General features: G+C 47.0%; 1 protein-coding gene across 1 annotated transcript in view; it reads right to left on the reverse strand.

The window, feature by feature from the left end:
- The window catches only part of GPA33 (glycoprotein A33), a 46,210-nt gene that overhangs the window by 17,140 nt on the left and 6,045 nt on the right, over positions 1-23,025 (reverse strand). The window contains exons 2-3 of the mRNA XM_045982397.1: positions 15,868-16,022; positions 7,967-8,183 (exon numbers count right to left, since the gene is read on the reverse strand). Coding sequence (XP_045838353.1) covers positions 7,967-8,183; positions 15,868-16,022 — 372 coding nt within the window. The remainder of the gene's footprint in view (positions 1-7,966; positions 8,184-15,867; positions 16,023-23,025) is intronic.

Genomic DNA, 23,025 nt, shown 5'->3' on the forward strand with positions numbered 1-23,025 from the left:
TAGTTGTTTTCTCTCTGCTTGCCTAGAAAAACCAGTTTCTCTGTCTTGCCTTTATCGGGTCTTTAACATCCTTAATCCTATTTAGGGATGTGCTTTAAAACATTCTAGGTTTTAACAAACTTCCCCAAGATTTAAATCATGAACAAAGTCTTGTTGACTAATTAGGCTTGCTTGTTGGGTATGTAACCTTCCGGTTCTGGCTATTAAAGTGTATGTATCACAGAGTAACTGAGTTTCCTTGTCAGTCGTATCATAGTGAACTCTCCTATCAGATCGTTAACGGTGTCCATTTCTGAGTTTTTTTGTCATTTATAATTGTTCTTACTGTCTTGCAAAATAAGTTTCATCTTCAAGGAGGCTCCTATAAAGGACCTTTAGGACAATATGGGTATTCAGTATCTTTAAGATCAGAACTGAAATGAGTAAGAACTTTCAGAACTAAGTAAAAGCTGCATTCAAACCGAACATGAATCAGTAACATGGGATTAAAGGAGCTAAAAGATCATAGTGTTGTAACTCTTGTTGGAGTCATTGCTGGTTCTCTAATGTTCGCTCTTTCAGACTAAGGGAACTTTTTCTTAAGATATCTGTGACTTACAGAAATGTAAAAATATTCATTTATAAACAAATCAAAGCATTCGACTTTTCTATGTGAACCTTCTGAAACTCAAAAGGTCTCAGTAAGTATTCTTTCTTCCATGACAATCAGTCATCTGCATAAGTTCCATAGGAATCTCTTCTCCTTGTAAAAGGACACTATTGGAAACATTGGTTATTTTACCAAGGCTTAGACTAGAATGTCATATTTGAGAAAGACATGCATAGACTCAGATATGACCAGACAGCTTTAAGGAATGGAGGTTGGCTTTATGAAACCTGGAGTCATAACGCCCCTTGGAACTGTTGGCCGATACCTTACAGAGTTCCCAGCAGCCTCACCAGGTGAGTGAAGAATGTCACTTCGTGGCAGGTGCAGGACCCTCAGGAAGAGGAATCTGCCCAAATCTACAGGTATTGCAGGCACGTCTGATGGCAAGTAGTTGGCCTGGAGAGGCTACTGAAAGTCCAACCTAGAGATTCCTTATAAAAAGTTCCAACAGGGGTGCCTTGGTGGCTCAGTGGGTTAAAGCCTCTGCCTTTGGCTCAGGTCATGATCCCAGGGTCCTGGGATCAAGCCCCGCATTGGGCTCTCTGCTCAGTGGGGAGCCTGCTTCCCCCTCTCTCTCTGCCTGCCTCTCTGCCTACTTGTGATCTCTTTCTGTCAAATAAATAAAATCTTTAAAAAAAAAATTAAAATTTCCAACAAAGCAGATTCTAAAAGATCCATACGATCTGTCTGATCACTCAGTGTTCTTGCTGAGCTTATGTAAATAATTAGGCCAACTTTGTTAAAACTGGACTTGTTTTTTAAATAAATTAGTCCTGATTTGGCTATCTCTGGAAATGAGGGTTATTTTAGAGAGAAAAATTACATTTAAATAACCCACTTTTGTGGATGTTAAGTTCTAGATTTTGATGTCTTTAAATGTTTGTTGTTCACCTAAGCTAGACAACTTGAGGTAAACTTCAAAGTTGCACAATAGCTCACTTAGACAATCTTCTTGCTTTTTATTCTGTGGGGATAATAACAGGACCCCATAGCATGTGATTAAACAACTGGAAAATGAAATTGATTCCCCAAGAATTGTATAACTTATCACCTTGACCAATTCCATGTGGCTGTGGCTGGGATAATGAAATCATTCCCTAAAAGCCAGAGCGTACCCCACTCCATAGGGTTAACTACAGACTTGTGGAAATAAGGGATGACCCTATTTTCTTTATGATTGGATTGGATAATGTACTTGGGAATGCCTTTAACCTCTTGGTAAGGTTTCCCCCACTTGCCAGTGATTCCTTGTAGTTAGGATATTAATGCTTTACCTCAAAGAGGTCTTTCTTAATTGTTTCATCTCTCTCAGTTGAATTTATCCTAGAAGCCACTTCTTTTGAGGTACAATTGCAAGCAAAGGCTTTAGCTAAGCATACAACAGTGGTCCTGGTTAAAGAGCCTCAAAGCTCACTCTGGGACAGTCCCTGACTTTAATGACTTCACATTAGGTCCAGATTTGTCTTAGAGGCCAAACGCCACCGACGGGTGATGGAGGCCGACTTAATAAATACCAGGCTATGCTTACAGATACACCTGAAATAATACCTAAAACCTGTCGTACTTTAAGCCCAGCTACCCTTATGCCTGGAGCTGAACATAATACTTCTATAGAGCCTACCTGTTGGAGGTCATTGATCTTATTTATTCTAGTCCACTGGATTTAAAAGATTCCTGTAGCTATAATTCATCTCAAAGGCTCTATGACAGGCCGCCCCCCCATAACAAGCAGGGTCAGAGGAGACCTTGAACGGACTGGAAACTTAGAAGTGTCCCAACACCTCCAAGCCCTGTGAAAAACTCCAAGGCGCATCTCCCAAGAAGCTTTGAAAAGGACCCCCTCAAACCACAGTGGACAGGGCCCGACACTGTTCACACCACCCCTACTGCCTTCAAGGTCTCAGGTGTTACCCAATGGGTCCACCACTCTAGAGTAAAGAAGGCTCACAAGTCAGACGAATCACACCAGCGGAAAGCCCAACCAGACCCTACTGACCCGCTCCGGCTCCACCTTCAGCGAGACCCCGCTGACTGATGGACATGGGTTCGCTGTGGTCCCTGGCTATCATCGGCGCAACATCCCTGACCTCAGCAGTCGGACTTTACGCTGCTGCCCCCTCTGATTGGACTTCCTCCCAGAAACTTGTTATTGTTACTGTGTATTGGGCAACCTTAGGATGGACTGCTTAGTTCATAGAAAACACTGTTACCAGACAAGCCACCACCCAGATACTAGCCTTGCAGGGCTGTCGGTCCACAGTAGATGATAATGGTGCCCTCTAAACTAGGTGGTTAAGGGGGCATCAAAGGGGGCGAATGATAAGGGAAAAACTGTAGTCTAAGATGGGCGACCAGACCAGCAAGGGAATTCCAGCCCTGTCTCAAAGCCCTTTCGGGTTCTTTTTTCCTACCGCGTCTCCCACGTGCACCAAAAGTACCAAGTATGTGGAAGCAGAAGGATGTAAATTACCCTCCCTGCTTGTGCTCAGGGCTCAGACTTTTAGGAACGTCTCCTCTGAGCCCGCCAGTGTTCAATAAATCTCCGATCTTCCAAGGTCTCTGAGGGCTGCTTGGTTCTCCCGTCAGGACCCAGTCCAGCTTCCATAACAAAGCCAGAAGGAGACAGTATCAGCCAGAAAAGGATCGGGTCCAGAGAAATGAGGGATTTGGCTAGGGGCCAACCAGGGCAATGGGAGAGGAGGAAGAAGTAAAGAACAGAAACTGGATAAAAATGTGCATTTTCTTGGCTTATAATATCTCTCCAAGGAGCTAAGTCAAATAAAAATGAAGAGCTATGTACACAAAACAATTTGTTACAGCATTATTCATAATGGCTTTAACTGGGACAGGCTGAATGTTCACTCAGGGACAGGGACTTTATCCTCTCACCCGAGCGGCAGGGAGCTCAGAGGACCCTAAGTGCTAAGACGGCGGAAAGCGCTACCTGGTGAAGAATGAAAAAGAGCAAAGTACCAACCCATTTGGCTACAAATTCAGTCATGTAGACAGGAGCTCAAGTCAACATGTTTCTTTTTTTTTAGTTTCTCTCTTTTTTCTAATTCGTATTTTCAAGAGGCAAGGCAGCATCACCAAACACAATTGTGTGTGTTTGTGTTTGGACTAAGGCTGCTATCGTGGCGGGATGGGAGAGCAGAGCTCCAGTTCAACAACCACAGCCTTCTACAGGCTACACATGTCAACCTGAGGAGCCCTCCAGAGAGTACCCCTTGCTCTAGGGGTACTCTGTAGACACATCAGGCACCCCAGCTAGACTGGGAGCAACGGAAATGTGGCTCTAAAAATGCAGAAGACGAAAATATGTGATGGTGACAGCCTCGTCCATGGGGTGAGAGGGGCTGTCAGCGCTCCTGAAGGTCTAAGACCATGAGGAGCTCCCCATGGAAACCCAGAAACAGTGAGGCAGCGGGGTTTCCGTGTCCCACACCCTAAGCCAAGACCCCGTGTGTGGAAGAGGAGTCAGAATTTCATTTATCAATGAGTGATGTGTCTAAGATGCAGGTGTCCTGTGGACAGATGAGGACAAACGGCCCATCCAGGGCTGACTGGGCTCTGCCCCGCCAGTCTTCTTCCGTCGGCATGGATCCAGGAAGGGCAGAACACAAGTTACTGCCGGGGTCAGCTGAAACATCCCTGGCAAGCTTATGTCTGCTATCAACTCACAGAAGGGGTACTTAGAAGATGTAAGTAAACCTGAAAGAATTTGGGAATCATCCTGAACCGGATCAATTACAGGCCGGTGGGGGGTGGCAGGCTTACCCGCTGCGAAAGTACAGGGCTTTTTGCCTTTGGGCCATCCTGTTTTGATGGAAGCTTGGACCCTTTCTACAGGTGTCTCAGGCCTCGGTGTTCTCTTCTATTAAACGTGAGTGTTAGTACCCACTTTCATGGATGGATTGCAAAGATTAAAAGAGACCATATCTGTAAAGCTCTTAGATGTCTGGCTCATAGCTCGTCCTCAGGACACGGGAGCTGTTATGACCATGACTCTCTGACAGCTTTCACACAGACCAAGGTCATTGCAAGTTGATGGTAGCGTTCTCTCTATTTAAGGTAAATCCCCTCTGTTTTTAGAGCAGGAGGACACGAGAAACGGGAAATTTAGCTACATGGTCGGGTGCAGGGTTGTAAAAAAGAGGAAGGTATAGGAAAAACGTCCTATACCTTCTGTCCACAGGAGACCTGGAATTCTATTAGCCATCCCGTGTTACTGAGAGTCCTTAAATCTGAAATACATCTTCCTAGATGAGAGGACTTAACCTTTGTAACATGTTATTCCTTTGCAAAGTAATATGTAAGTTGACCATAATTCCAATCAACTTCTACTTTTAACTAAGCAAAATGATTTTAAAAATTAACATGGAAGAGTAACTGGGTAGAAATTGACAGAATTTTTTGGGAGAAGTTTAGCAAGAGAAGATATTACACAGTGTCAGGTATTAAAAGCTGACTCTTCAAACACTGATAACTCTAACTAAAAACAAAACAAAACAAAAACCCCCCAAAATAAAACAAAGTATAAACATGCTATAATCAAAACCATGTAATATCAGCATAGGAATAATCAAAAGGAAAATGAACAAAAAAGGAGTAAGAAAGCAGCCATTCTGTGTAAGAACTTACTATGTGCCAAAGCTGGCATCCCAGTGGGATGATCAGGGTTTCTCTGGTACAGTGAATGACGCTGATGCAATTGGTTATCCGTGTGGGAGAAAACAAAGTTAGACTCCTAGCATCCTATTTACAAAAATAAATTCTGGATCAAATAAAGGTCTAAGTGTAAAAAAGAACATGAAGTTCATTTTCATACTACTGAAGGCAGTGGTGCTTGACAAGGGACCTCAGATGTGTTCTAGGAAGCAGCAGCGTGAGACAGATTGGGACTTCTCTTGTGCCTACAATTTCCACTGCAACCTCCAGGGGGGTGAGTGTCCTCAGTATGAAAGAGAAGCATGAGAAACATCCCAGCAGCCTTTCCAAGAGCAAATCCTTAGGTTATCAGGGACCCTCCTCCCACCCAAGCAAGGGAAGCCTGGAGGTTCATCAGGGAGGAGATCTCTTTGAAGAGGATGCTTAGGAAGGGACCCATGAGTATTTGCTTTCCTGCTCCTGGGGTAAGGAAAGAGGTATTTCCCCCATCTTGGGGCAAGCTGAGGAGACACCAGAAGAATCCAGCATGGAGACCAGGGTTCTCTACGGTTGGAAGCTGGCATCTCTCATTCTGTGGCTGAGGCTCGCTGAGTGACAGAAACCTGCATGTTCTTGAAGTGCTCATTCTGCAGTCTGAGGACAGAAGGGCTTTATGGAGTCCTCTGGGTTTCCGGGGATCCCCCTGCCTGCAGCCGAGAGAAGGGGGCCAGAATGTGCTGCAATGGCTAGGTGGGGGTGGGGACTGACATGCCTTGTTCATGTCTCCAAGGGGCTCTGCTTGCTGGGCCACAGGGAGCCTGGAGCAGATCGGCAGAGAGCAAGAGTGAGTGCCAGAAATGGGTACTGGGTGGAAAAGGACAGGGGCACAGATGCTACCTGTGTCAGGTGGAAGGACCTGTTCGTTCACCCTCCCTAAACAAAAAGCTAAGGTGGGGTTATGTGAGAGCCCAGAGGGAGATGCACGTGACCTCACCAGGCAAGCAGGACTTGGCTTTTCTCCCTTTGATCCTCCCTGGACCTTGACCTCCGAGGAGCCACATCATCACCTCCCAGCGTTGGGAGGAGTCAGATGAAGGAGGTAGGGTGAGGAGACAGACCCCAAGCCCTCACTCCCCACTGCTGGTCCCCATGCTTCATGGTGTTGGGCCCAAATGGGGAGTAGTGAAGCTTATTAGTGGCTAAATTAACATTTTGATTTAGACTGCACTGAATTTTTTCTTAACTAACAAAGTAACAAAATTTACAAAAATTAAAAAAGATTGATAACATTCAGTGCCGGTAAGGATAGGGGGAAACCGGTGTGCTCATAAATCGCTATGGCAGTAGACATCGTTTTGAGGAAAGTAGGTAGCCAGTATGGCTTCATGTTTCATGAAGGCATCGTCTTTGACCTAGAAATCCTACTTTTAAGAATCTACCTAACAAAAACAACAGAGAGGAAGAATATACATCAGTACTGTTCACACACAAAATTGGAAACAGTCTGAGAATCTCCAGCAGTGTGAGACACTTGGATAAATCATAGCACGTCCATGTGACGGAATGTGCGCCACCAATACAGAGATTTATAGTATCGATCTGGAGAAACAGGCATGGAACGTTACCCCCAAAACACTGCCAAGTGGTCTTCATAATATGATCTTTTTTGTTCCCCAAAGGAAAGGAAGAAAGAAAAAGTGTGTGTGTGGGTATGTGGCGGTGTGTGTGCACGCACGCGCCTGCATATTTAGAAAGGACGTGAAGCATGTGGAGGAATATTCCCATTGGCTACCATGCTGGGGGTAAGATGGAAGGAGACGGTTAATTACTCTTGGGGGCTACACTGTTTGATTAACACGATGCTTCAATAAGCCAGGCAGCCAGTTCCGCAATTTAAAAAAAGTCCCACTAAGGAGTATAAATGGAAAAAGTAAATGAAAAATGATCCATTGTTTGGGTTTAAAGCGTTGCTACCTCCCAGGGTAGAGGCCATTCCTTATATTGGACCTAGAAGAGCCATTCACCAATACGTGTCCAGTAACTGACTCTGAGTCCGGGGCCTGCCTTCTATGGACCTCATCTGTAAAATGAAGGTACTAAAGTAGATGATGTTCACATTCTTCCAAAACTATGAGCTCTAATAATCAGTTATCCGTATGGGAAGAATGTCATCTTGGGACGTATTTCAAAGGCAGTGGAGCTTCATCAGTGGTATGTGGTTGGGGCCCAGGGTGGAGAGATGCTAGTGGGAAGGGTATCTACTGATTAGCTGAATTTATGATGGGGAAGTCACGATCTGGCTCTCGGCGCCAAAGGAAGGCACAGTGAGAGTCCTTACTTAGGATCTATGATTTCCCTTTTTCTTCACCCTAATAAGTTTCCCATGAAAAGGAAGGGAGCTGAGATATGGGGAAGAGCCCCAGGGCCATTCCAAACAGGCCTACTCCACTGCCCTGGGAACTGCCTGCCATGGGTGGGCAACTCAGAATAGTCTTCCGTTAAGAAGGGAGGAGCAGCCCCTGGCAGGCAGACGGCGTGAGGGGAGGAGCCTGAGCTCCTGGTCAGGTATGGCTGTCTCTGGCTTTCCCTTACCACGAAGGCACGACTTCTCCCAGCACCTCCCCCTGCCCTGCCTCCCTGCCGCCCCAGGAAGGAGACGGAGACACTCACCCAGGACCAAGAGCCTGACGCGTGACTTAGAGGTTCCCGCCAGGTCTTCGATCAGGGAGACCGAGCACTCGTACGTGCCGTTGTCATCCATGGTAAGCTGGCCGATGGTGATGGAAGCATCCGAGTGTTCGGCTTCGCTCGAGATGTTGACGCGGTTCTTATAGAGGTCACCAGAGATACTGGTTTTCTTTGAAAATTCCCAGATGAGCACCCTTTCCTGGGAGGGAGGAGAAACATCACTTGGTCTTACCCCAAGTCTTGGCATGGTGCTTGCAGCCTGTGCTGAGTATCCCCATCCACCGTTTGCCAGGCCCAGAGGGCTAACTCGTGGACCCCTCAGAACAAATAGCTCTAACACGTAGTGCCCATTTGGGGATTCCTCTTATAATGTATCTGTACTTTTAATGAAAATATTGAAAGACCAGGACAGGTAGGCAATTCGTATCACAGAAGCACATCGGGATAAAAGGGCTTTTTCTCAGATCCCCACACTTTGACCTCTGGTAACCTCTGGCTTCTCTCTTACCCATTCGATTTCAAACTGTTCTCACTTGTTCAGACAACCAAGTATTTCATGAGCATCTATTATGCACCACCATATTGCGTTGGCAGCCACCGTTGGCTTCCAAGCCCACTTTATTTACTTGATTCTTGCCTTTGGGATCGATTTATTCACTGATCTACTCATTGTGCGATCACATGCGATCTTAGCATGGCTAAGTGATGCTAAGATCACTCCTTCCTAGCCAAACTACCTCAGTACAAATCCCAGTCCTGCCACTTCCTAGTTAGAGGACCTTGAGCAAAATGTGACTCCGTTTCCTTTTCTACAAAATGGAGATCAAAACAACAACACCTATTTTATGTGATTTCTGTGAGGATTAAAGTATATATACGAAGCAGTGAGGGCACTGCCTGCCATGGCAGAAAGTAAGTGCAAGACATCATCGCTGCTGAGTGTGATGTTCCAAGATGAGGAGCTCGTGATTTCTGCCTTCAAAGAATAAATGTTAGGACAGCCTTTGAGTAACTGTAAGACCTCAGAGGAGAGGCATCACATCTAAACTGGATAGTCTGGCAAGGCTTCCTGGAAGAGTTCCCAGGAGACAGTGCCTCGGATCCTGAAGGACAAAGGAGAACTGGCCAGGCAAAGGGCCAGGGAGTTGGGGCGGTGCACGCTGGAGGACGGACGGATGTGTTTGGCATTTTAGGCAAAGGGAGAACAGTGAAGAAAGACCTCGGAGTGGGAAGCTATGGGTCTACCCCAGTGTGTTCATTATGAACAGAAGCGAGCATATGAGGGGAGGGGAGGTGGAAGATGAGCACGGGCAGGTAGCAATAAAGATGGTGGCTGCTGTTTATTGAGTGTGTGCTACGTGCTGACTACTGTTCCAGGCACACTGTATATATTATCTCGTTTAATCCTTGAAATATCCCCATGAAGGAGATACTGTGATTTTACCCCCATGAAGGAGATATTAGGATTTTACCCATTTTACACATGAGGAAACCAAGGCAAGAGGTTAAGTACCTCTCCCAAGTGGTTAACCCAGTGCCAGGAACTTCTTTTAGGAAGTTAACTCTCAACACAGGGTGGGAGATGAATTAGAAGGAGAAGGAAAGGCAGTTAAGAAATGAGTTCAGCAATTCAAGCGAAAAATTGTGGGTCTGTAGATCAGGTTGTGGCAATGCAGACGGGAAGGATGAAGTGAATTGCGGGAGTGTGAACAGGGTAGACCAACGGGACTGGGAGTCAGGGAGTGGCAGACCTCAAGGGGGAGGTCTTTGGCCTGAATATTCGGGTGTATGGTGAAGTCGTTTCCAAGAGAAGAAACACCTAGAAAGAGAATGTTTTAAGAAAAAATGATGTGTTCTGTTTTCTACGTGATGCGCCTGAAGTGTCGATGGCACAGGCAGAGTTCGGTAGGAGCTGGCCAGGACGGCTGAGTGCACCTGGGGATGAAGGCTGGGGAGTCAGGGACTTAGATATTAACTGAGCCGTGGGCTAGAGGAAGCCACCCCAGGTAAATGAGTGCCATATGCCACATCCCCAGGTTACTTCATTTTGAAAGGTCGGGGAGAGGTCAGATAGAGCAGAAGAAAACCCAAGATGAGACGGCCCAAAAAGCCAAGGGAGGAAGAGTCCAAGATGGGAAAGTGGTCGATAGTCGGAAACGCTAGCGAGAGATGAAACAAGATGAAGCCTGAATGAGTACATTGTAGCAAAAGAGAAGTTGCCCGTGAAGGCAGGGGATTGGTAGAGAAGGCAGAGCATGCATGGGTAGAGAAGGGGCTGTGGAGACATGGTGTCAGGTCTGATGCTGCACAGGTCCTCTGGGCAAATCAGGACAAGGTGCCCTTGTTTCTGAACCAACACAGCCTGTGCCAGGAAACACAAGTTGGTTAATGGAGTGCAGGTTCCCTTGTGTAGGGCAGGAACTGCAGCCGCTCTGGGAGGGGCAGGTAACTAGCTCTCCTGAAGGGGAGGAGCATTGGGGCGGGAGAGGAGGAAGTGTCTTGAGCTATGGGTGGGTCGGTGAATCTGGATCTTTCTCAGCTCAGCTCTTTTCTGACAGGTTGGCTCTGCCTGGGACCCTTCGTGTCCCAACTGTTCTCCTAATCACAGCTATCCCAAGGCTTCCTCCCATGGCCGCCCCCTTGCCCGGACTTGTCACAATAATTTCCTTGAGGACACAGATTTAATCCCTTTCCCTGCACCCTTGCTTACTCTCAAGGGGATTGCCTCAACTCCTTTTGGAAGTGAGGGATCCATCAGTCAACAGAACAACTTTAGTGTTTATCTGAGCACTCAGAGAAGTGCCTGGTGAGACCGTCTCTGGTTGGCTGAATACATGGATGGTGAAAGAGACCTCCTTCTTCAGGCGGAGGGCAGCAGCTTCCCTCTCTGGGTTTTACCCTGAGATTCTGGAAGTAGAAAGGACCTATGCCCGTGGCCCGTCAGTCCTCAGGGCAACAGACAACAGGGCAGATCAAGTGGGATTTACTCTCTTTTCCCATGGGTCCTGCTACTCCAGGCCTTGGGTGTCCTGGGTCACCCCTTCTTTCCTGTCAGGGAAAAAGGTAAATTCAAGGGACCTAAAGCTTACCTCTGGCAGGCACATTTGCATTAAAAATTTTTTTTTATTAAGTAGCTGCACACCCAGCATGGACCCCAACGTGGTGCCTGCACTCAAGACCCTGTGATCAAGACCGGAGCCGAGACCAAGAGGCCGCGCTCACATTGAGAGGCCACCTCCCACCAGCCAGAATGGCTGAAATTGACAAGGCAGGAAATGACAGGTGTTGGAGATAGTGGAGAAGGGGCACCCTCTTACACTGTTGGTGGGAATGCAAGTTGGTACAGCCACTTTGGAAAACAGCGTGGAGGGTCCTCAAGAAGTTAAAAATAGAGCTACCCTATAACCCAGCAATTGTACTACTGGGTGTTTACCCCAAAGATACAGATGTAGTGAAAAGAAGGGGCACCCCGATATTCATAGCAGCAATGTCCACAATAGCCAAACTGTGAAGGAGCCAAGATGCCTTTCAACAGTTGAATGGATAAAGAAGATGTGGTTCATATACACAATGGAACATTACTCAGCCATCAGAAAGGATGAACACCCACCATTTGCATCGACATGGATGGAACTGGAGGGATTATGCTGAGTGAAATCAGTCAAGCAGAGAAAGACAGTTGTCATATGGTTTCACTCAGATGTAAAACATAAGGAGTAGCACAGAGCACCAAAGGGAAGGGAGGGAAAACTGTATGGGAAGAAATCAGAGAGGGAGACAAATCATGAGAGCCTCTGGACTCTGGGAAACAAACTGACGGTTACAGAAGGGAGGGGGCAAAGGGCATGGGGTCACAGGGTGATGGGTATTAAGCACTGGGTGTTATACACAAACAATGAATAATGGAACACTACATCAAAAACTGATGATGTATGTACTGTATGGTGACTAACATCACATCATAAAATAAATGAGTAGATAAGATAGGCCAGATGGGTAGATAGTCTGGTGTTTTACTGACTGAGCCACCCAGGAGGTACCCCCACGTTTGCCTTTTTTTTTTTTTTTTAAGATTTTATTTATTTATTTGACAGACTGAGACCACAGGTAGGCAGAGATGCAGGCAGAGAGAGAGAGAGGAGGAAGCAGGCTCCCTGCTGAGCAGAGAGCCCGATGCGGGGCTTGACCCAGGGACCCTGGAATCATGACCCGAGCTGAAGTTAGAAGCTTTAACCCACTGAGCCACCCAGGCGCCCCCCACGTTTGCCTTTTAAAAGTAGACCTCACTGTGGAACTTCCTGAACCACCATGAGAAAGAGAACTGTTAGCCTAACGGGGAGCCCGGGTAACACGTCCTTCCCCGATGGCTGTGTGCAGGTGCAGGAACAAGATCTGGCATCTGTTTCGGGACCTGTTTTGGGTGACCCCCACCAGCCCTGAACCCAGGCTTTTTTTCTGGATGTATGTTTAAAAACAACAACAACAACAACTAAGTTTGTAGAACTACAAAATTCCTTCAATCATGGGGCCTTAAGTGGGATGCCCGCAATGTGTGGTGCTGCCTATTTTAAAACCATTCAGCTAGAGCCCTGAGAGTGCCTGCATACTCCCCCTGCTTTCCCGGTGCCTCCTTCCCAAACCCCCAGGAGGGGAAGGGACCCGAGCAGGAACCCTCTGGTGACTTAAGTTAGCTCACTAGGGCCTACTCAATGGAAGAGCTGGGTTTTTATTCTTGAAAAGACTCAGGAAGGGCATGATTCTTGTAGGTTCACATACTGATTTTTTGAAAGATTTATTTATTTGAGACAGAGAGAGACAACTCACCGGTGAGGGGGAGGGGCAGAGGGAGAGAGAATCTCAAGCAGACCGCCCCCCAACGCCAACCCCGCCCCCCACCCTGAGTGTGGAGTCCGACTAGTGGCTCCCTCGATCTCATGACCCCGAGGTCATGACCTGAGCCAAAACCGAGAGTTGGACCGTCAACAGACCAGGCACCCCTAGGTTCACATACTAATTTGTAAAAAGATGTCCTTGGTGCAGCTTATGTCAAGTAATCATGAAGACTGTCCTGAGTATTTTGCGAAGGTTATGAAGTTGGAACCGGCGAGTCGGGTGTGAAAGCTCTAATTTACCTACCTCATTTAATTTTTAGTTTTGTAGCCAAAGTCTCTATTTTCCCATTTTACGACGGCTGAAGTGTTCGGACACTTCAACCTGAATTGCCGTGTGGTGGAGACGGCGAGATAGTCTTGTGATTTTTTTTTTCAACTTCCCCTTTTTGTATATGTAATATTAAGCAAATGATGAAACATTGTTCTAATGGTTTAACAAAGGAAGAAGAACGAAAGACCCTAATTTCTGGGTGGAGAAGTCAGTCTCCTTCTATGTGGAAAAGTAGACCAATACTGTTACCAAAAGTTTCTCTGTGTTACTGTACCTGACTTTAGGATCTGAAATTTTTTTGGGATGAGTGGTGCCTTTCCTCCTGGAATTGTAAGTGGAGCACAATACTAGCTCTTGCTTACACTATAAAGTGGATATTGTTACAGCGAACACACCAGAGCCTTTCTCACTGTTAAGCAAATAACGCCTCGTGAATATATGGTCTGTGGAGAAACTCTGGCAGTTTTACCTGCTGATGCCAGCTGTCTGTTGGAGAATAAATTTTGAATGTGTTTTTCTTCCTCCCACCCCCAAAAATAAATAAGATAAATGTAGACGTCTCTCAAATTTAAGCATAGATGTTCTGTTTCTTATAATTAGAGAAATATGAATGTGATTTAAAAAATGAGATTTTTTTTCACTTACCAAAATGGCAGAGATCAAACAGTTTGAGAGTACTGTGTGTTGGACAAGTAGGTGCCCTCATGTTGTTGGTGAACGTGGAGATTAGCAGAGCAAGTTGATCTCATTTATCAAAATTGTAAATTCACATACCCTGTGACTCAGAAGTTCTATGTTTAATAACTTACCCTCCACGCATCTACTTCATACACACACTTATGCTATCTATGTGTGCTATACATGCCCATAGACACTCACATCGAGATAACTATTGCAGCATTATTTATAGCAGCAAAATTCGGGGAACAAACCAAATGTCCATCATTGGTAGATACAGTACATTCATAAAATGGAACGCTTCATGTAAGTGATTAAAAAATAAAACAGATTGCTTCTAGGCCTTTTGGCTGAGATCAAGGGTAAAAAAATGAGAGAGATATAAATGTACTGACATATGGAAAGAGCTTCATGACCTGTACTAAGAGAAGAAAAGCCAAGTGCAGAACAGTGTGTGTGTGGTCTATGTAAACATGCCTATTCATGTGTGTGTAGGTACATACATATGTATGTTTGTGTATGCATACAGCATGCATTGACGGCCACCCCAGAGCTCGTAAAAGTGGTTCCCTTTGGTGAGGGGAAGAGGAGACTGGGAGTTCCGGGTATGGGGTAGACATACTTTCGAAAATCTGTCTGAGTGTTACTGCTTAATCGTTAGTCGGATGCATGTGTTACGTAGACACACACTTGCGCACAAATGAGCACTCAGGCTCTGCTGTGGGGAGCTCATAACGCTTCCCTATGGAGGCAGTTTTGTAGTCTCTGTGAAATTATAAGAGCATTGACCCTTTCTGGGAGTGATTTCTAGCGGTATACCTGTCCACACACAAAATGACATATGTAAGTGGTTGTTCTTGGTAATTGGAAGACTGGGAATACCAAGTGCCCATCATTATGGGGCTGGTTAAATATTAACAGGGTCTCCTCACCACGGACTCCTACAAAGCTCTGAGAGAAGGAGGGAGCTCTCTGTTAGCTGGTACAGAAAGCTCTTCAGCTATGTTAAGTGAAGAGGGCAAAACAGTGCCTAGAATATGCTTCCTTTTGTGTAAAAAGGGGGGAAATAGGAACACACACACACACAAAACACATTAACATTTTCTTGAATTTGCATAAAGAATCAATGGAAGGACACATGGGAAAATAAACGGGTTCTCTTAGCCGAGAGTAATATTCAAAATACGTATAATTGCAGCAGGTCTAACAACAAACCAGAATAGAGACTGGTCCCAGATAACCAGTACCGGTGAGAATCAGCCTTGCCTGCAGGTGGGGAATGTATGTGGGGCGGGGGGTGGGGGGGTTGGTGGAAATGGTGAGGAGTAGAAGGATCAGAGTAAACAGGGGCAAAGATGGGAATGAAACTTCCCAATGTTTGCTTTTGATGATGTTTTCATTTTGGAACCATGGGACTATATTATCCATTTCAAAATTAAAAAAAAAATGTCTTCTATATTCCTCAAAAGAACCTAAACAGGAAATTTTAAAAAAACCCCAAAACACTATAAAATAAAATCTGGCCTCAAGGAGAGCTCTATGCTAATCAAAAGGAATGACTGTCTCAAATGATACAACTTAGGTAACTCGAGACTGACCAGCAGAAGGATATTTTAGGGAAGGTCACTTTTTCAAAATAAAGGTGGCATAATAGGCCCTTTGCTGAGTCTATCACTCACTACTCTCTGCCCACCCAGTCCAGCTTGGGTGCTAATGTTTATGTTTGGTTTTGTTTTTTAAAGATTTTGTTTATTTGTTTGATAGAGAGAGATACAGCAAGAGAGGGAATAAGAGCAGAGGGAGTGGGAGAGAGAGAAGCAGGCTCCCCGCTGAGCAGGGAGCCTAATGCCTGGACTCCGTCCCAGGACCCTGAACCATGACCTGAGCCAAAGCCAGATGCTTAACGACTGAGCCACCCAGGCGCCCCGGATGCTAATGTCTATTCTAACATTTATTGAAAGACTTGTCGTGCTGTCCTCTAAGAGATCATGGTCAGGTAATACTCATTTCCATGATACCCTCAACTTTTAAAGGATCCTTACCGAGTGACTCCTCAGAAGTTTGTCCCATTGGATAAATCCATTTCGGTTGGAGACAGAAGTTTGGTAGGTGCATGGAAGGGTAACGCTCTTTCCCCGGGCAGCCCGAAGAATCTCCTGGGGCGTTTCCACAAAGATGGCAGCGACAGTCACCCAGACTGGAAAGACATGGGAAGTGGGGAGAAGTAAATGGCATAGCATAGCCACTCCTTGCCCATAGGACCTCTGAGGGAATGCCCAGTGACATTCCCCTCCAGCAGCCACAGCTAGACACACTGCAGCTGTGATCTTGGCCGTGGCACGCCCGCTGTTCTCCAAGACCGAGGTGGACACAGTTAAATGCATCCTGTGGTAGCTAAAGCCCAGCTCTGTGCCTCAGCGTCACCCCTTCCCAGCTGTGTGAACTTCTCTCGTCCGTAGACTAGGAACACAAATACTTCCCAGAGTTGCGGGGAGAACTTAATGAGATACTGTGTGTAAATACTTTGTTTAGTCTCTGTCACATAGAAAGCTCTTGATAAATATTCCTCGCCGTCTTTTTTTGTTGTGGTGATGATGTGGTCATTCATTTAACAAGTTTTTATGGAGCATTTAAATGTGGTAAAGAGTTTTGGAAATAAGCTTAAAGCAAGGTAAAGAGAGAGAGGGTATTCCCTAGTGAACTCATTCTACATAAGTTTATCAGGAAAAGGTGAGAAAAACAGTAGGGCCACACCAGTATCTCCCGTCACGTCTGTTCATCTTTCCACACGATGGCGACTCTCCTCCATCTGTGTCCCCTGCTCTTGAATCTGGGTAGGACTGGGACAGCAGTGTGAGTGGCACCTTATGGCTTCTCATACTGACTTGTAAGAGGCCAGAAGCTTTGCTTGGTCCTCTGGAGATGCTCCCTCTGAGAACCCAGTAACTTTCTGTGAGAAAGTGAGGCAGCCACATGGAAAGACCACATGCGGGTATTTGGGACAGAGCTCCAGCTGAGGTCCCTGGGAGAGCCAGCATCCACTCTCAGCATGTGGATGGGCACGCTCAGTTTTCTGGGAAAGCAGGGGTGAGCTGTCCCTGCAGAGCCCGCCCAGAGTGAAGATTCGTGAGAAAATGTATATTGGCATTGTTTTAAGACAGGTTTGGGGTGATCCGGTTTGTAGCAACAGATGATTGAAGCAGAAAGCCGTGTGGATACCTCTTAGGAGAACTTTTGAGGCAGGAGTAAGTGTGGTCCAAGAGAAGGAACAGCAAGGAAGCCCTGTGGTAGGAGGGGAGGGAGGAGGAGAGATGAGGCAGAGAGGTAGAGAAGTCTCAGGTCACTTTGGGCCTTGTAGCCCATATTTAGGACTTTATGTTTTTCTTTGGAAGAGGTGGGAAGCCTTTGGAGGAATTTAAGCTGAGGGGATATACTTGACATACATTTTTTTTTTAAAGATTTTATTTATTTATTTGACAGATAGAGATCACAAGTAGGCAGAGAGGCAGGCAGAGAGAGAGGAGGAAGCAGGCTCGCTGCTGAGCAGAGAGCCCGATGCGGGACTCGATCCCAGAACCCTGAGATCGTGACCTGAGCCGAAGGCAGTGGCCTAACCCACTGAGCCACCCAGGCGCCCAGCTTGACATACATTTTTAAAGGCTTATCTGAAGTGAGGTGAAAGGAAGTGAGGAGACTGGGGAGCAGAGTGGGAGCAGGATGACCTGGCAAGAGTTATTCCAGTTGTACAGGTGAGCGCTCGCGGTGGCTTGGGCACAGGTCAGAGTAGTGGAGGTGGAAGAGAAGCCCACATCGGAACGTATGTACAAAGTAGAGCCAACGAGAGCTGACTGCAGAGTAGACCTGACATATTAGAGGAAAAGAGGAGCCAAGGATAGATACAGGATTTGACCGAAACAACTGGAAGGATGGAACTGTCACTTATGGGGATGAAGAAGACGGAGGGGGCAGGTTTCAGAGGGAAGATCACGAGTTTGTCTGTGGACATGTGAAGTTTGAGATGCTTATTAGACACCCAACAGAGGTGTTGGGGAGACGGTAGCTCCCTGGAGAGGTCACTGAAGGCCAGAAGATGGGAGCAAGACAGAGAAGTGCACAAAGACAGGGAAGACCTCTGGGATGGAGCCATGGGGGCACTGCAGTGCCTGGTGGTGGAGAAAAGGAGAAGAAACCAGCAAGGGAGAAGGAGAACTGGCCAGAGGGCTAGGAAGAGAGCCCAGAAAAAGTGGTTGCCAGAGGCCAAGCAGGGAAAGTGTTTCATGAAAGCAAAGGGGTCAATACTCCAGCACTGCCGACCTGCTGGTTCAGGGAATTGAGAACTGAGAGGTGACCACTGGGTGTTGCAACACGGAGGGGATGAGGGGACCTTGGCATGAGCGAATTCCACGGAGTGGCGAGGATGGAGCCTGGGAAGGTGGGCTCAAGAGCAACCGGGATGAGAAGAAGAGGGCAGCGTTTGCCAAAGGGATGCAGGGGTTGAAGGAGTTTTGTGGGGTCAAGGGAGATTTGTTCATTTTAAATATATATATATATATATATATATATATATATATATATATATTTGTTGATTTAAAAAATATTTTTGATACTGTGGCCCTTGTTTTTCTCTTCTGTGGGATCTTTGCCTCCTTACTCAGTGGGTGTGACAAAAGTACCAGACGGGACATCTAATCTGTGATTAGACAAGTAGAAAGTAGAGAAGTTCACTTCTAGAACCTTCCGGCTACCTCCCTTTCCACTTCCTTGTGTGGGACTACACTGGGTATCTCCTTTGTAGTTGTTCAGAGCCCACCCTGCCCCGAACAGCTGCAGCTCTCTCATCTGCCGCCACCTGAAAGGTGTGTGCCTCGTGTTCCAGAAGGATCCTTTCTCACCCTCATTCCCCTGCTCTTCTTCTCAAGGCTGAGCCCTTCTCCCATTGAAGAAGAATTCCATCTGATGATCAGCTAATTCCCCACAAGGGGTTACAAACGAATAGTTCTGGGATGTGTTAACCTCCCTAAGGACAGACAAACCCCGAACCGGGAGAGTGAGTGCTTTTCACCTCCAGGAAGAACTCGGAATCTGCCCGCACCACAGCACTTTGCTGAGGAAGAAGCTTAGCGCGCAGTCACTGTCCCAGAGGAGATGTCCAGACTCTGGCAAGCAGTCTCGGTGCCTGTTACTCACAGTACCTGCCTCCTAGGACTTCAGTCTCATGCAGCTTTAACACACGACACTCCAGAGTGCCCAAGACCACAAAGGCAGGGGCCAAGCTGCCCGGGCAGGCATCCTCATTCTTTTTCTAACTATGTGACCTTGGCCACCTTAATTAACTTTTCTGTGCCTCGGTTTTCTCAGCTCGAAAATGAGGATAACCATAACAACCAAACAATATTGTTGTGAGGATTGGATGACTTACCATTTTAGCGAGGACAACCTCTTGCCTGACCCGCAAGAAAGACCCGCACCCACGCTCTCTGTTGTCCCATCTTTCTCCTCTGCGACTCTGTTTTCTTCACCTCCATGTCCCCAGGGCTCAACAAAGGGCCTAACGTTGGAGATACTCAAGGAAGGGCTCTTGGACAGCAAATACATGAGTGACAGAATTTAAGCTTAAAAGGTGGGGAGGACTCACCACCAGAGAAACGTTGAAGAACCATCTTACAGATTGCTAGAAAATGCCCACCCCCCCAAAATCAAATAAAGGGTCAGAAGAGCCCCCAGAGAGGGGGCAAAAGACCCCCCCCCCAAGGAAACAAGAGAAGTCATTTAATTTCCCTAAAAGGGTGTGTGGTGTGGGGGACCCAGCCTGAAGCCTTGATTACTGCTTGTAAATAATGAAGGTTTGTTAAGAAGATAATAAACCATCTCTAGAGACCTAACCAGAAAGTAATACATCCAAGGAGGATAATGAAATGCTTGATGGCGTTGTTGCTTGAGGCCTACACAGCACATTATGGGAACCCTGGGGAGACTGGCAGTAATGCGGGCACTTAGGCAATTCCATTTGCTCAGAGAAACCGCATTCTCAGGGAGGAAGTGCCGGGAGCCAGAGGGGTCCCTGCCTGCCGGGGAGGAGGCTGGTGCTCTGGCTGAGAAAGTCTTGGGCCCTTGGCTGGGGAGGGGCAGTTCACACAGACCAGCTGTGGAGGCCTGGGTGGTTAGAACTCAGTTCTACAGGGATGTTTAGGAATATGTAAATGCCAATCAATCCAGTGAATTGTTCCTGAGGTCCTAGTGCTGGGCCCCTCCTAGCAGGGCACTGGGAAAGTGATCAGAGACATGCTCATGAGCCCCCCTTCCAGAAACCGCGGGGACCAGCCTGGCCCAGCTTCAAGGTTTGGAAGCTTTTCAGAGCTGCTTCCGGTGGAACTTTGCCACCACACACAACAGTCCCGTTGCCGGGAGTTGGTGCAAGCAGGCCTCCTCTCAGCAGACAGACAGTATGCTCCTTCTAGCAGGGTCTGTGTCCCGCGTTTTTCTTGTGTCGTCTCTTTGCCAGTTCTCACCTCCAGGTTTCCAGAGGGCTGGGGTCTAATATGACCTTCAGTGGCCTGGGGCACACTCCCACCAGGTTAGAGGTCACGTTGGTCAGCAGCCAAACTGGAGCCTACCTAATTCAGTGTTAAGTGCAAGGGTTAAGGAAGTAACTCGTAGGGGGAGGAGAGAGGGGAGGGGCTGTGTCACCACCATGGGGAAGGATTGGAAGAGAAAGATTTATCAAGGAGGTGGGACTTGAAATTGCACCCCAGGGAGTCAGTTCACAACACTGAACTTGTATGTGTAAGAAAATAAAGCAGGATGCAAAACTGTTAGGTACACAACAGTATCCCTTTTCCACCTAATCACAAATAGCAAATTCTAGAAGCAAATATACCAAAATACAGTATTAATAACAGTGACCTCTGGATTATGGGAGCATGGATGAATTCTGGATTTCTTGTTTGTATATTTTTTACTTCTCAAATGTTCTGGAGTAAACATGCATTGCTCTTATAATCACAAAGCCGTGTTACAGACTGATAAATCAAGCGGTAATTGAGGAAGTAGAGACAGGGAGGGCTCACCGTGCACAGGGAAAGGAAAAAGTGGAAATGAGAAGAGGGGGCTTGAAAAAGTTTCTTTCCTCTGGGTTGGAAGATGGCGGGGACTTATGCAGACTTGTAGATTATGGGGAAAGAGCTCCTAGGAAAGAAGACATTGAAAAGAGAAGCCAGAAGGAGCAAGACTCAGGCCTGGGTGAGAAAGGGAGTGTGGGGGGAGGGCTCAGGTCAGCGGAAGACCAGGTGTGCTCATAGCAAGCATGACCCGTTTCCACATGTGCAGAGAGAGAAGTTCCTGAGTGGGAGCATCTGTCTGTCATGGCGTTCTGTCCATGCAGGTGTTTAGGGCGTCCCAGAGTCCCCAAGGCAGAAAAGGAGGAAGCAGCCCAGAGGTCCCTGGGTGGCAGAGGGGAGAAAAGCACCCAAGAAGGAGGCCGGTTCCAAGGGTCACAGTGGGTGCTCCAGTTAGAGAGGGCTGCTCCAGAGACAGGGTGATCTGGGAGCAGGGACAAGCTCAGGAGACAGGGAGGAGACAGGGTAAAACCCGAGCATTGCCAACATGGAGTAGTTTGAGGGGCCACTCTCTTTACTAACCTTCAAGTCAAATAACATCTTCCACCAGCCGCCTCAGTCTCAAATCCCCACTGGACTGGTACTAAAATGCAAGTGCTGTCTGGGTGGGAGTGACTCTCTTTCCCTAGCAGGACAAACCGGGTTCCCTAATTAGTCCCTCTTATCCATCAAACGCTAGAAAGGGACTCAGAATGGGTAATTTTTGATAGAAGCATAGGAGATTAGGAAGTCGAGTCTTGGAGAGAAGCTGAAATTGCCTAGAGAAAGAGGGAAAGGAAGAAAGGCAGGCTAGGAGACACTAAAAGCAAACCAGCTTGCTGCCCAGTGAAGTTCAAAAGGGTAGGTTCTCATTCATTCACACCCATAAAGCGAATGGCTGCTGGGCACGCACGTTGCAGGCACTGTGCTAGACTCTGAGGGGAAAATGACAAGCAGAGACAGACACAGTCCCTGCTCTCATAGCATTCAGTCTGGGTGAGTCCCACTGGGATGAATAATCCCAGAGAAAAATGTGAAACCACCATGGAAACAAGAGTTACACATTCGATGATGGGATATAACCAAAGATTTGAGGATGGGGAACGCGTGTCCTAAGGAAAGGCCGGGTGACCTGACAGTGGAGGATGGACAGAAGGGAACCATGTGGAAAGAGGAGAAGAGGTGGGTGGAGAGAGAAGAGCAACTATGCACAGGTCAGGTCATGGAGAAGGTGGGGAACATTCCAGAAAGTAAAAGAAGCCAGTTTGTAGTGATAGCACCAAGGAGGTACTTTGGGGGGGGGGGTGTGTCCTTGTATGCTATCCTTTAGCGTCCCCACTAAGACTCCAAATAAACATACGTGCAAAGCACAGAGAACGTACTCATTTCCTCATGGCAGCTCAGGACAAGTCCCCTATCTGCCCCGTCTCAGCGCGGTTGCCGCCTCCCCGCCAAGGCTGTCCTGCAGTGCAGTTCTGGAATTACACCGCTGCCTGTGTGGCCAGAAATGTGGGATGGGCCCAAGTCTAACTGGCCATGAGGACAATTTGGGTTGTGTGTGTGTGTTTTCCTGCCATCTGCATTGATGGTTTCTTTGAAACAGTCCTAGACATGGCGGTTTTTTTTGCATCAGATGAGTGAGGACTCAGAGTTGGGGGGTGGGTAAAAAATGGTACTTATTAGTTTGAAAGGCAGTTTTTCTTTGTATGCCAGGAGAAAACTGAAGAACCCACCGATAGCAGGAAAAGGAAGCATCTTCTAGGTCTCACATGTGCATAAGGGGGGGTACTCAGTTATTGCGCATTTCCATTGTTCTTCCATGGGAGAACGCGCGCGAGACTTGGGAATGTGGATACCTGAAGCCAGGTTACTCTCTTGTTCCGTAACCATATGCTGTTTGTGGGGCTGTTGTTGCCACAGTAGTTGGCTTTGTGCAGACACATGGCTTTGGTCTGATCCTGCAAATCTTTATTCTAGTCTTCATGGCTAGGAAGGCACTGCCATGTGTTCGCAGACAGTCTCTTGTCCAAGGTTCCTGCTTTGGTTGACAACATCCCCTCCTCCACCCCATACAACTTTTTGTTATCACAGCTTGAAATACGATGA

The sequence above is a fragment of the Meles meles genome, chromosome 17, assembly GCF_922984935.1.
Source record: "Meles meles chromosome 17, mMelMel3.1 paternal haplotype, whole genome shotgun sequence".
In the NCBI taxonomy this organism is placed as follows: domain Eukaryota; kingdom Metazoa; phylum Chordata; class Mammalia; order Carnivora; family Mustelidae; genus Meles; species Meles meles.